We start from the raw sequence: 13,202 nt of genomic DNA, 5'->3' as shown, positions 1-13,202 counted from the left end.
TGTGATTGACTTATTTCATTCAGCATAATGTCCTCCAAGTTCATCCATATTATGCGGTGTTTTGAAGATTCTACATTATTCTTTAGTGCTGCAAAGCATTCTAGTATGTGTATGTACCATAGTTTGGTCATCCACTCTTCCGCTGATGGGCACGTAGGTTGTTTCCATCTTTTTGCTATTGTAAATAGTGCGGTGATGAACATGAGCGTGCATGTATCTGTTCCTATCCTGGCTCTCACCTCTCTAGGATATATACCTAGTAATGGGATTGCTGGGTCAAATGGTTATCTCCAATTCCAGCCTTCTAAGGAATCATCATATTGCTTTCCATAGTGGTTGTATCACTTCACAGTTCAGCAGTGTATGAGAGTCCTAATCTTTCCACATCCCAGCATTTGTTATTTTCTGTCTCATTGAACCTTGCCATCAGTGCTGGGATGAGACAGTACATCTCATTGTTCTTTTGATTTGCATCTCTCTGATAGCCCATGATTGTGAGCATCTTTTCATGTATTAGCTTACCACCTGAATATCCTCCTTGGTGAAGTGTCTATTCATGTCTTTTGCCCATTTTTCAATTGGATTGTTAATTCCTTTGGTGTTGAGGCATTGGAGTTTTCCATCAATCTTAGAGATAAGTCCCTTGCCAGATACGTAATTATCAGCAAGTGTGAATTTGTTGTTTTCATTTTTGTCATGTGCTTTTTCATTGTGTCGATTTCTTTGTTCCATATAATTTCTATGCTGAGCTTGTTTTATTTATGAATCATGTTATCACTTCCTTCATTGCTATTGTTTTACTATTTTCTCAATATTTATGCTGGTCCTTTTTTTTTATTTTGATGTGAAGGTTTATCATTTTTCTTTGAGGTTATCCTGTGATTTATAGTTTTCTTCCCAAGTGTAAAACAGTCCGTTCATCTTGTAGTTGTCTTGACTTCCCTACCATCTAAAAGTTCTGTAACGACACAGATTTTTTTCCCCTCTTTTTGGTTTGTAGTTGTCCTCATTTGCCGGTTGGTGTCTCTGGTTCCCTGTTTACAATCCTGTAGGCTTATTTACTTTGGATACTTCCATAACTGGGTTGGTTTCTGGATTATATCATCGTGTGTGTTAATGGTCAGTTGTCGTTGGCTGTTGTTGCTTCTCTGTCCACAGGGCTCCCTTTAGCCTCTCTTGTATAGTTGGTCTGGTTTTAACAAATTCACTTAATTTCTGCTTATCTGGAAATGTCCTAATTTCACCATCATATTTGAGGGACAGTTTTGCTGGATACATAATTCTTGGTTGAAAAGTTTTCTCCTTCAGTGTTTTATATATACCATCCCATTGTCTTCTCGCCTGCATGGTTTCTGTCGAGAAATCTGAGCTTAGTCTTACTGGTTGCCCCTTGTAGGTAACTTTTTGTTTTTCCCATGCTTCTCTCATGATTCTTTCTTTGTCTTTGGTTTTGGTGAGTTTGATGATGATATGTCTTGGTGATTTTCTTTTGGGTCTATCCTGTTTGGCATTCATTGGACTTCCTGAATGGTTATGTTCTCATCTTTGATCATATCAGGGAAGTTCTCCTCCAACAAATCTTGGACAATTTTCTCAGTGGTTTTATATTTCTCTTCCTGTTCTGGAATTCCAATGACATGTAGGTTATTCCTTTTGATGGTATCCCACAAGTGGGATGGTATCCCCCACTAGTGGGAGTTCCACTAGTCTCTATCAAGTCAATAAGCCTGGTTTTTTTTTTTTTTTTTTTTTTTTTTAATGATTTTGAGTTTTGTTCCATATTTTTCTCCCACTCTATCTGGGACCTCTTACTGTGATCCCTTTCAGAGTGGTCAGCACTGGTGGCTGGGCATCTTCTAGTTCTTCTAGTTTTAGAATTGTGGAGGCTGGGGTTCACATGTTCCAATAGTCCTTTGGACTAATTGTTTCCTTCTGTCTTTGATTTTCTTCACTCTTCTTTGCTACAGACAGAGAGAAACCAGCAGTTTCACCTTAGCATAAATATGTTTTAAGAGGCTTTTTGCTTGATGTATTTCATTGAGTTTAAGAGTTTCCCTGATGTAAGATATTTGGCTGAACAACTTTTTAAAAATCTCTGTCAGAAGAAAATGCTTTACAATCTTGAATGCTTAGAAATCTAACAAGAACTCTAGGACTCCTAATATAAAACCTGAATTATATTTGTAATGCAGTGTAGTGCATTAGGTGAATTTGACTTTTGTCTCTCACATTATGGCTTTAATAATCTTGAGAAAAATGCAGCTGGCATCAGGTCTAACTTTATAATCATCTGTTGCTGAGGTTCTTAACTACACTATGCTTGAAATATGTGTCCTGTTGTTTATAGGAGATTAGGACAAAATGCCAGAGCCTTAGCAGGGATAAAACTAGCCCTGAGCTTAATTTTTTCTTGATTATGTCCATGAAATAGACTTGTAGACTTGGAAATATCCAAGTTTTATCTTATTTTTCACAGAGATGGGGTGAGGGAAAAAGCATGTGTTTTATCCTTTAAAAAATGTTCTGCTGCAGATAGTACAGAAATTCACCTACCAGGATCTTTATAGCAGCATTGTCCATAACAGCAAAAAATGCACAGTAATCTAACAGTACAATAGAGGTTGTTTAAGTTTCATTTGGATGATGGACTACTATTTCATGTAAATGAGGATATGTATATATTTTTATTTTAAATCAGCTTTTTTGAGGCTTAGTTTACCTACAGTCAGATGCACACAATTTTTAAGTGTACAGTTTGAGCGTTGACAAAAGGATACACCCACTTAACCACCACTCCAGTCTATATGTAGAACACTCCATCACTTCAGAAAGCTTCCTTGTGCCTCTTTGTATTCAATACTTACCACCTCCCTGTCTCCCTCTGATTTCTACCACATAGAATATAGTCTTGCCACTTCTCAAACTTCAAATCAATCAACTCTTTTCTGTCTGACTTCTTTTGTTCATTGTGTTTTTGAGATGTTGTGGATATCAGTAGTTTTGTACCTTTTTCTTGTTGACTAATATTCCATTGCATGAATATGACACAATTTGTTCATGTCTTCACCTGTTGATAGTCATTTAGGCTGTTTTTGGTTTTGAACTTTTATGAATAAAGATGCAATGCAGATTTTACTACATCTGTTTGTGTGGACATGTTTTCATTTCTTCTGGATAAATACTTAGGAGTGGAATTGTTAGATCATGTAGTAAATGTATGTTTTAACTTTATAAGAAACTGCCAGATTTTCATTTTATCCTCCCATTATCAGTGTATGAGAATTCCAGTTGCTCCACATTCTCATCAACTGTTGGTTTTGTCAGTCTTTTTTTTTTTTTTTTTTAAATTAACTATTCTTATGGACATGTACCCATTGTATTTCAACCTGTGAAATTGAAAACTGTATTTCATTGCTTACAGCTATAGGAATTTATTGTCTATTTTTTTACAGGCTATCTCTGAGGGACTAATTACCCTTTAATTACTTTCTTGCGTGTCCACAGGGAATACAACATAATATTCTGCTTATCATGTTATTTGCTGTGGTACATTTAGTGATTGGCTTTGTCTTATGACCATCTGTACCATGTTTTTTCATTATATTCAGCTTCCTTTACAGTAGTATACAGAGTTTTTTGTCCTGCTTCTGGGAGTGTTTATATTAGTTTTGCAAGTTTTCCAGCTGGCTAACTTTGCTTCAATAGTACTTGTATTTAAAGCCACTCACTCCCATTAGCTGGCTAATGATCTCTCCTGTTGGACCAAATACTGGTCTAATGTAAAAATGAAAACAATTTTATTAACATTATAAAGCATATCCATATAAAGCTGAAAATATAAATTGAATATCATCTAGTTGCCTAAGGAAACAAGATTTTGGTCTTATTTGTGGATTTTTGGTACTTTTTTTTTTTTAGCTTTTTTCCCCCAGTATTTTATTATGAAAAATTTCAAACATCCAGAAAAGTTGAAAGAATTGTACAGTGAGTAGCTGTTGCTCACTACTTGGATTCTACTGTTAGTATTGTACAATGAATGAATGAATTAATATTTTAGCTGCATTTGCTTAGTCACATATCTGTTGGAATTTTTTTGGTAGTGTGTTTAAGTCATACCTTTCGTTTGTGGAAGAAGCATTTATAGGTGAATCCTACTGGGCGGTGGGTACTTTTGTGTGGCCTAGGACTTAGTGGTTCTCTGATGCAGTGGTCTCATGAAAGTGGCTGTCTTTTCTCTTAACATTGGTTGACAGGTCAGTCATTTCTATTCAAAGTATTCCAACTACCTTATGTTATAAAGACAGAAATAAGGCAAGGGAAATTAGTGCTGGATAGAGTTTGTGTCATCTAGGAGACCAAAATACTGCCAGCCTCCTTGCCTAGGTGATACAGATCTACAGCATGAATAGCTATTGTTTATTGAATGGCTGCCATGTTCTAGATTCTGTGCTAAGTGTTACCTCATTTTAGTTGTCACAATAACTCTGTTAGCTATGGGTATTATTAGCCCCATTTTCAGATGAGGTCTTGTATCTGAAGATAAATGGCACAGTTGCAATTCAAACCCAAGTCTTTCTGACTCCAAAACCATGCTTTGAACCAAGTCTGTCCTGCTGAAAGTTTCTTTTATTGCACAATTTATATTTTGCATTCATTTATGGTGTCAGAATTGTCCAAATTGTTGAACCACACCTAATTTGAGCCTGGTATAGTAGCATTCTTGTAGAAAAGAAGATCGTATATAAACATTTTTAAGACCTTGAAGACCTCTTAATTCTTGAAAAGGGAGGATGCTTTTTGAAATCAGACATCCTGGGGTTTTTACTGGCCTCATTTCATTCTCTGAAGAATGAAGGAATTTTCAGCTTAATAATAAATTGTGGCATGTATAGCATTTGTTCTATAGTTAAACCAAATAGATATTAGCAAGTATGTTTAGAAAGTGACGCTGGTAGTTCTTTCCTGTGCCTGTTTTTTAAAAGAAGTTTTTGACTTGATAGCCAGTTTAAAGCTTGGCCTTAGTAATATAGTGGTGAAACCAAAGCAAGCAAGTTTAAAGGACCCTCTACTGTTTTGTTCCTTGGCTGTTCTTGGCATAACCCTCACTTAAGTTTCTCTGTTTTCAGAGCTTATTTCTGTGAGTGACCCTGTTGTTGTTGTTATGTGCCATGGAGTCTGACCCGACTCATAGCAACCCCTCCTTGGGTTTCCGAGTCAGTATCACTACGGAAGTAGATTGCCCAACCTTCCTTCCGAGTGAGTGACCCTAGGAGCAGTGTATTCTGGTTTAAAACTTAAGTTGGGTAGAAAGACATGTGCATTTAAAGCAGTAGTACTTAACTTTTTGAAGGTTCTATATATACTCCTTTTTGAAGCTGATGAAAGCTGTGGACTCTCTAGAAAAACAGTGAACATATATATATACATATATAATTCTTTTTATTATTGTTATTGTGATTTGGATGGAAGTTTACAGAACAAATTCACTTTCCATACAGCAGTTCACATACACTTTGTCTCATGACATTGACTACAATTTACCACAATGCAATAGCTCCCCTCCCACTTCCTCCCAATAGTTATCTCTTCCCTGTGTCCTTCCCTCCATGCACTCCTGCCCCCTGAGCTGTCTCCCTGTGCTTACACAGCCCTTCTGTTCTCCCATGATTGTTCTCTCCACAGGGTGTATCTACCTGGCATAAATGTTCAGCTCATATGCCTGTCTTTTGTTTGGCTGGAAGCCCAAGTAGTGGGTTCAGTTCCAGACCTGAAGGGCAGCTAGGGGCCATAGTCTCAGGGGTTCCATCAGGCTCTATCAGAGCAGCAAACCTGGTCCCTTTTTTTTTTTTTAATGATTTTGAGTTTTGTTCCACATTGTTCTCCCACTCTGTCCAGGATCTCCTACATAGATCCCCCTCCAAGTGGTTGACAGTGGTAAGTGGGCACCATCTAGTTCTGGTCTCATAGTTGTATAGGCTGAGGATTGCATGGTATATGTATACAGTGTTATATACAAATTCTGAAGTATTCACTGACCCTTAAACCTAAAGAAAAAAGTTAGGGAGTTGAAAAGTAAGATTTGAGTGTCAGTTCTTAAACTTTTTCCACAAGACACATCTCCTGAAATGAATTATACTAACATAAAAATCTTGTTCTAGTACACAGGGTGTTTTATTCAGTCTCTGAAGTGTTAGTTTTCTCAAGTTTGTTGAAAAAACATACTGTGAGTAAGCTAAAGTCCATAGATGAAATACTCTGATGATTTCTCACCTTTGTTACTTCAGTTTAATTTCTTCTACCATCAAAGCATTTTCCTAGAAATACTAATAAGGCCAAAGAGTCATATGCATATTATGCAGAGTGAAATAAGTCAGTCACAAAAAGATAAATATTCTATGTTCCCACTATTATAAAAAACCAAATGTAGACATACACACAGAGAGCACAATTCTTTGATGGTTACCAGGGATAAGAGGAAGTGGGAGGGGGAATCACTTCCTTGATAGTAGAGACTTGTTAGTTGTTGTCCCCTCCCCCCCACAGTGTAACAGTTCTCTTCCCACTTCCTCCCTGTAGTTACCTCTTCCTTGTGTCCTTCTTTCCTATGCATTCCTGCCCCCTGAGCTATCTCCCTTCTATTCCACTGCCCTTCTGTTGTCCCGAGATTGATCTGATAGATCTAAGGAATGTATCTACCTGAGGTAAATGTTCACCCTGTATGCCTGTCTGTTGTTTGGCTGGAAGCCACAGGAGTGAGTTCAATACCGTACTTGAAGGCTAACTAGGGACCATAGTCTCGAGGGTCTTACCAGGCTCTATCAGACCAGCAAACCTGGTCTTTTTTACTGAGGCTGCATGATAATGAGACCTGAGATGGTTTGAAGAGGCTGACAACCATAGGACATTTCCCCAGAATTATGGGCATCCTCAAACCTGTTCTGTAGGTAGGAAAACTGAGAGGTTCAGAAATTAGGGCTAAAAAATTTTGTTTGCACATTTAATATTTTTATTTCCTTTTGTATAAGTTCTTGTTTGGGAGTAAGAAAATCTCTGAAATAACAATAGAGAGTGTAGAAAAAAGTAGAGGGGCCAACCCAAATGTGCCCCAATAGTTGGGCCCCCTTTAGTGAGGAGAGGCAGCCATGCTCAGGCCCTACCTGTGTGGCCCCATGAGTCTAGTCCTCAGCCTGGTGCTCTCAGGCTTATTTCCCCCCAGGAATGTAGAGTCCCTCCTGCCTTCAGGCAAACACTTCTTAGTTTTAATGATGGGAAAGATAAGACCACATATGGATGAAGTCAACACAACATGACCAAGGTAAATAAAGACACTAAGAAGAACACAAGAAAAGGGACAAGTGTGGTAAAAGCTATAGCATAAAGAGTTTTGCAACAATAGTAAATATAACCAAAAAACATAAGTGTAGTAACGTGGGTAAATGTGGGTGTATATATCTGTATAGAAGGGCATACAAAAATAAATGCACATGCATGTATAGGTGTATCTACAGGAAGATATTTATACATGTTTGTGTGTGTTGCATATACATCTACATATATAACAAACCATATGGGGGAGCACTCATAAAGACTTCATAGACCTATTCAGACAACTTGTGGCATTGGTTTACTGGCTCAAGGGCCTTAGTACCATAGTCTCAGGGGACAGCTTAGTCAATTGACATAACATATTTCACAAAGGTAATGTTCTACATCCAGGTTTGGTAAGTAGCATCTTGAGTCTTAAATGCTTGTGAGCAGCCATTTAAGATACAGTTAGTTGTTGGTCTCTACTTATACAGGGCCAGAAACAATGATGGAAATCAAAGGATCAAAGGAGAAACCAATCTACAGGACTAATAGCCCACATGAAATACAAACCTGAGACCACAAGAACTAGATGGTGCCTAGCTACCAATACTGACCATTCTGACCATGGACATGATAAAAGGCCCTGGATTAAATGGAAGAATAATGTAGAACAAAACTCAAATTCCTTAAAAAGGCCAGACCTACTAGACCAAAAGAGATTAGAGAAACCCCTGAGACTATCACCCTAAGATAACCTTTGAATGGGGAATTGAAGTTATCTCTGAGAGTCACCCTTCAACCAAAGAATAGATAGACTTACAAAATAAATGGTATCATCCATGAGGAATGTGCTCCCTCAAAGAGTGAACTATATGAGACCAAATGGTCAACATTTACCCAAAAACAAAGGTGAGAAGGCAAGGGGAAGGGAGGCTAGATCAATGGAAACAAAACAAACAGAATGGAAATAATGACAGTCCTGACACATTGTAAAAATTATAACCAGTGACACAGAACAATGATAAAAATTGTTAAAGGGGACCCTAATTTGCTGTGTAAACTTTCACATAAAACATTTTTTTAAAAAAATTATATGCAATTCTTTTCTAATTCTTAACTATAGGTTTCCATTTCTCCTTTAGCCAATATCTCTTCATAACCAACATTTATGTAGTACTTCTTTTCTCTTTATACTTTCTATTGTGAATGTTCAGGCATTGTTTTAGGCAAGGTATATTTTTTATTACATTAATTCTCACAACAACCATATTGTTGTTGTTGTTGTTGTTGTTATATGCCATTGAGTCGGACCCGACTCATAGCGACCCCTCCTTGGGTTTCCGAGGCAGTATCACTATGGAAGTAGATTGCCCCATCTTCCTTCCGAGGAGTGGCTGGTGGGTTTGAACCGCCAGCCTTCTGGTTAGCAGTCAAGTGCCTTAGCCACTATGCTACCAGAGCTCCCTAAATTAGGTTGTTATTAGTGTCCCCATTTTATATATGAAGAAAGCAAGGGTAAGAAAGGTTAAATACTTGATCAAAACTAATTTAGCTATTAATAGGCAGAGCCAGGACTTGAACCCAGGTATATCTCACTCCAGAGCCCATTTTCTTTCCATTTTAGCATCCTGCTGTACAATCCAAGGGTTGACCATGATCATTAGTTTGACCTGATCTGAATTTAAAAAGTCCAAATTTCCATCAGAAGAAGGGCTGTATTTTTTTTAAATTCTACAGCTAGCCTATTGTAACTACTAAATATTTTTGTGTATATGTTAGACTTTAAAAACGCACTGCCGTCAAGTCATAGTGACCCCTCCTTGGGTTTCCGAGGTGTATCACTACGGAAGTAGATTGCCCAACCTTCCTTCTGGGGTGTGGGTGGTGGGTTTGAACTACCAGCCTTCTAGTTAGCAGTCAAGTGCCTTAGGCACTACACCACCAGAGCTGTCTGTGTTAGACTTTAGGTTGTAAAATGTCAAGAGTGCTGAATTTACTGTCTTGTTTGTTAAGCTCAAAATAGGGAAGGAGGCTAGCTAAGATCGCCTGTCTGTTCTTTTTATATAAGTGAATGTTTCAGATACCAGATTCTTGACAGAGACAATTCCAGTGACTGAAAGTTTGTGGAAGCCTTGTTACTAAATTTAGCATCATTTTCAGGAAGGAATAACCCTAATGGTTTGGAACAGGAGTGAGAAAGAGTTTAAAGGGCAGATAAGCTTTAAGTATCAAATTGATTAGAGGCCAGGTATGTATTTCCTAATTCTTTGGGGACAGCCCTGGGAGAGAGCCTCCAGGCCAGCTGCCCAGTGGTTTTGCTGAGACAGCAGGCTGGGTCAGCAATCTGGGAAGGTAGTTGGGTTTGCTGAGTGAGTTTTGTGAGACTCAGCATTTTTCGTGAGAAAATTATTGTTCTCCCAAACCTGTGCTTTTCCTAGTTTCAACCTCTTTATACAGTGAAACAAGAAGTAGAATTAGTAGGTTGATTACTATATTGCTGTAGGCCTATATTTTCTAGTTTGAGCTAATTACACATACCTTTGAGATACCACAGACCAGAGAAAAAGTAGATAGACTCCTAAGTGATTAAGTAGTGGGGAGAACAAAGGAAGTTGGGTCAGTTAATGAGATTTCAGAGAGGTAATCTTACCTTTTTGAAAATAAATGCCATTTAACTTTCAAGGCAGTGAAAGTTAGTATAAAGGAAAATTACGTTGACTAATTTTGGAATATGAGGAGAAATTGGATGTAAATGTAAAGAAATTACCTTGAATCATACTATTTGAGTCTTTATCTACACATTAAGGGATGTAGTTTGTGAAAAGTTTTTTTTTTTTTTTAAACAATTCCAATGAGGTTAAAAAAGGAAAAAGAATACAGTTCAAATGGCAGGATTGTCAAAAACCGCTTTGTATTGTATATATATGCTTACCTAGGATGAGGAAATGGTACTGTTTAGCTTAAAAAGCTTTATTTCCTCCTCAGCTTCACCCTGTTTCCCATGTGCTTTCCTGAACTGTGTGTGGGATTCTAGTCTAGAGGAAGGGTAGGTCCTCTCACCTGTTTCCATTCTCCCCGCCATAAATTCACAGTTTTTCACATTAGGATCTGTGAAAACAGAAACCACTTTTCTGGAACCAAATTAATCTTTTGATAATATGGTTCATGTTGAGTGACACTGGAGTGGGGGCAGGAGGGTGGAGATAAAAGGTATTTGGACCCTTCTGGTTTATGGGATTGTCTTTTTCCCTTTTTCCCCTTAGGAACGGCGTGAATGTTGAGGGGGCGACACACAAGCAGGTGGTGGACCTGATCCGAGCAGGCGAGAAGGAATTGATCTTGACAGTGTTATCTGTGCCTCCTCATGAGGCGGATAACCTAGACCCCAGTGACGACTCGTTGGGACAATCATTTTATGATTACACAGAAAAGCAAGCAGTGCCCATATCGGTCCCCACATACAAACATGTGGAGCAGAATGGTGAGAAGTTTGTGGTGAGTGTCAGCCCAACTCAATCTTCAAACATCTAGTTTTGTTTCCCCCCATCTTATCGTTTATGATATATGTGAGACCCATAGAATAAGAGACTACAACTTAGGTCAGTTTGTTTCTCAGGAAGATGAGCTGATCTTGACACTGATACTGATTTACTGTAGGGGGTGAACTAAAGTAATGAAGAAGAGTCTTACTTTTGCTTAAGTATATTTCCAGAACAGTTTTAAGTTTGCATTTTGGTCTGTTTTTGTTTATTTTAGTTTCTTTTGGTGGTGGTAGTTGTCTTACCTCCTTGCTAGTAGCTGTCTCTCACTCACTGTTGACTCTGGAGCTATAGAGCAAGATTAATTAAAGAAGGTAATGTCTTCCAAAACATTGGGCAGTACAGAGCTTCATCCATTTCAGAACCTACATTGCCCTACATTCCTCACCACATAATGTTCTTTTTCTCTTTGTTTAGAGACATCTGTGTGAATGATTAAATGAGCTTTGATGACATAGTGGTTAAAGCATTTGGCTGCTAACCAAAAGGTCAGCAGTTTGAATCCATCAACCTCTCTAGGCGAGGAAGATGAGGCAGTCTGCTTCCCTGAAAATTTATGGCCTTGGAAACCCTATAAGGAAGTTCTGCTCTGTCCTAAAAGGGTCACGATGACTCAGAAATGGCTTGTATAAGTCAGAATTGACTCAGGGGCAGTGGGTTGGGTTTGGTGTGAATGATTAACTCTTATTTTTCCTCAAGGTTCTAATTATGCTCTGAATGCCATTCACTTGAGCTGTTTTACACATTTCCAATCTGTTGCTGTTGTAGATAACACAAGAAAGCTCATCTTAAAATCTGGGTTATAGGTGCCAGCTCCTTTCCTGCATGCCTTTGTTCTTAAAAACCTAATTACCCCTGATAGCCCAATCTATTTGAATTTTCTCTTGTTTACAATATGCTTTATTTGCCTTTGATTATTTTAGGAGTGTGATGTAATGAGAAATGTTCATTACTCCTTGTAGAAAATGGCAGTGGGTTCTATTAGATATTGTCAGATGGAGTCCATTGTTTAAAGGTGACCTGTGAAGTAAAATTGTAGTCTCTGAAACTGGAATTTGTCCCTTGGATAGGAAGGAACCACTAGACATTGTGTGGTAAATCTTTTTTAATGGGGAAATGAGAAAAGCAAGAAAGCTAGAAAAGCTGCGGAAGGATCGAATAGTGTTTGACTGCATCTGTAATTGTTGTTGTTTGATGCTGATTCCTACCATAGAGGCTGTATGTACAATGACCGGTCCCGTGCCATCCTCACAATTGTTGGTCTGTTTAAGCCCATTGTTGCAACCACTGTATCAGTCCATCTTGTTGAGATTCTTCCTCTCTTTCAGGGACCCTCTACTCTACCAAGCCTATGTCCTTCTGCATGGTACCCCCGATAACATGTCCAAAGTATGTGCAACAAAGTCTCCCCATCCTCATTTCTAAGGAGCATTCTGGTTGTTTTTCTTTCAAGATAGGTTTGTTCTTCTAGCAGTCCATGGCATATTTAGTAGTCTTTGCCAGCACCATAATTGAAAGGTATAAATTGTTAGTCTTCCTTATTCATTGTCTAGCTCTCGCATGCGTATAAGGAGATTGAAAATACTGTAACTTGCGTCAGGCACATTTTAGTCATCAAAGTGACATCTTTGCTTTTGAACACTTTAAAGAGGTCTTTTGCAAAAAGATTTGCCCAGTGCGTATGTCATTTGATTTCTTGATAGATGCTCCCATGGGTGTTGATTGTGGATCCAAGTAAAAGGAAATCCTTCATAACTTCAGTATTTTCTCCATTTATCATGATATTGCTTTCTGGTCCATTTGTGAGGATTTTTATTTTCTTCCTGTTGAGGTCTAGTCCTTACTGAAGGCTGTAGTCTTTGATCTTTATCAGTAAGTGCTTCAGCTCCTTTTGACTTTCAGCAAGAAGGCTGTGTCACCTGCATATGGCAGGTTGTTAATGAGTCTTCCTCCAATACTGATGCCCTGCTCTTTATATAATCTGGCTTCTGGAATTACTTGCTCAGCATACAGATTGGGTAGCTTTTACATTACAATGGTCTCTGTATTCTGAGAACCATACACAAGAAATTTAGAGTTTCATTCTGAGAAGGTGCTATACTTTGAATCCTAAGATGTATAAGAAGTTGAAATCAAGGCCCTTTCCCAAATGTAGAGCAGATTGGATGGTGAGACCTTTTGAGAATTACCTAAAACTTTAGGAACATATATAGACTTGAGAGAAGGAATGAACCTACAAATTGTCCTTATTGAGCTTAATTTATCTACATTGTTGTTGTTGTTGTTAAGTGCCGTCGAGTCGTTTCCGACTCATAGCGACCCCATGCACAGCAGGACGAAACACTGCCCGATCCC

The 13,202-nt window shown here is 38.2% G+C and overlaps 1 protein-coding gene across 1 annotated transcript in view; it reads left to right on the top strand.

Annotated features, from left to right (window-relative positions):
• The window catches only part of SNX27 (sorting nexin 27), a 133,398-nt gene that overhangs the window by 39,626 nt on the left and 80,570 nt on the right, over positions 1-13,202 (top strand). The window contains exon 2 of the mRNA XM_007950878.2: positions 10,572-10,803. Coding sequence (XP_007949069.1) covers positions 10,572-10,803 — 232 coding nt within the window. The remainder of the gene's footprint in view (positions 1-10,571; positions 10,804-13,202) is intronic.

The sequence above is a fragment of the Orycteropus afer genome, unplaced genomic scaffold (genome assembly GCF_000298275.1).
Source record: "Orycteropus afer afer isolate SDZICR_OR568_19922 unplaced genomic scaffold, OryAfe1.0 scaffold00290, whole genome shotgun sequence".
Taxonomy (NCBI): Eukaryota; Metazoa; Chordata; class Mammalia; order Tubulidentata; family Orycteropodidae; genus Orycteropus; species Orycteropus afer.
Note: the sequence above shows the minus strand (reverse complement) of the source record. Positions and strands in the feature narration are given on the sequence as shown.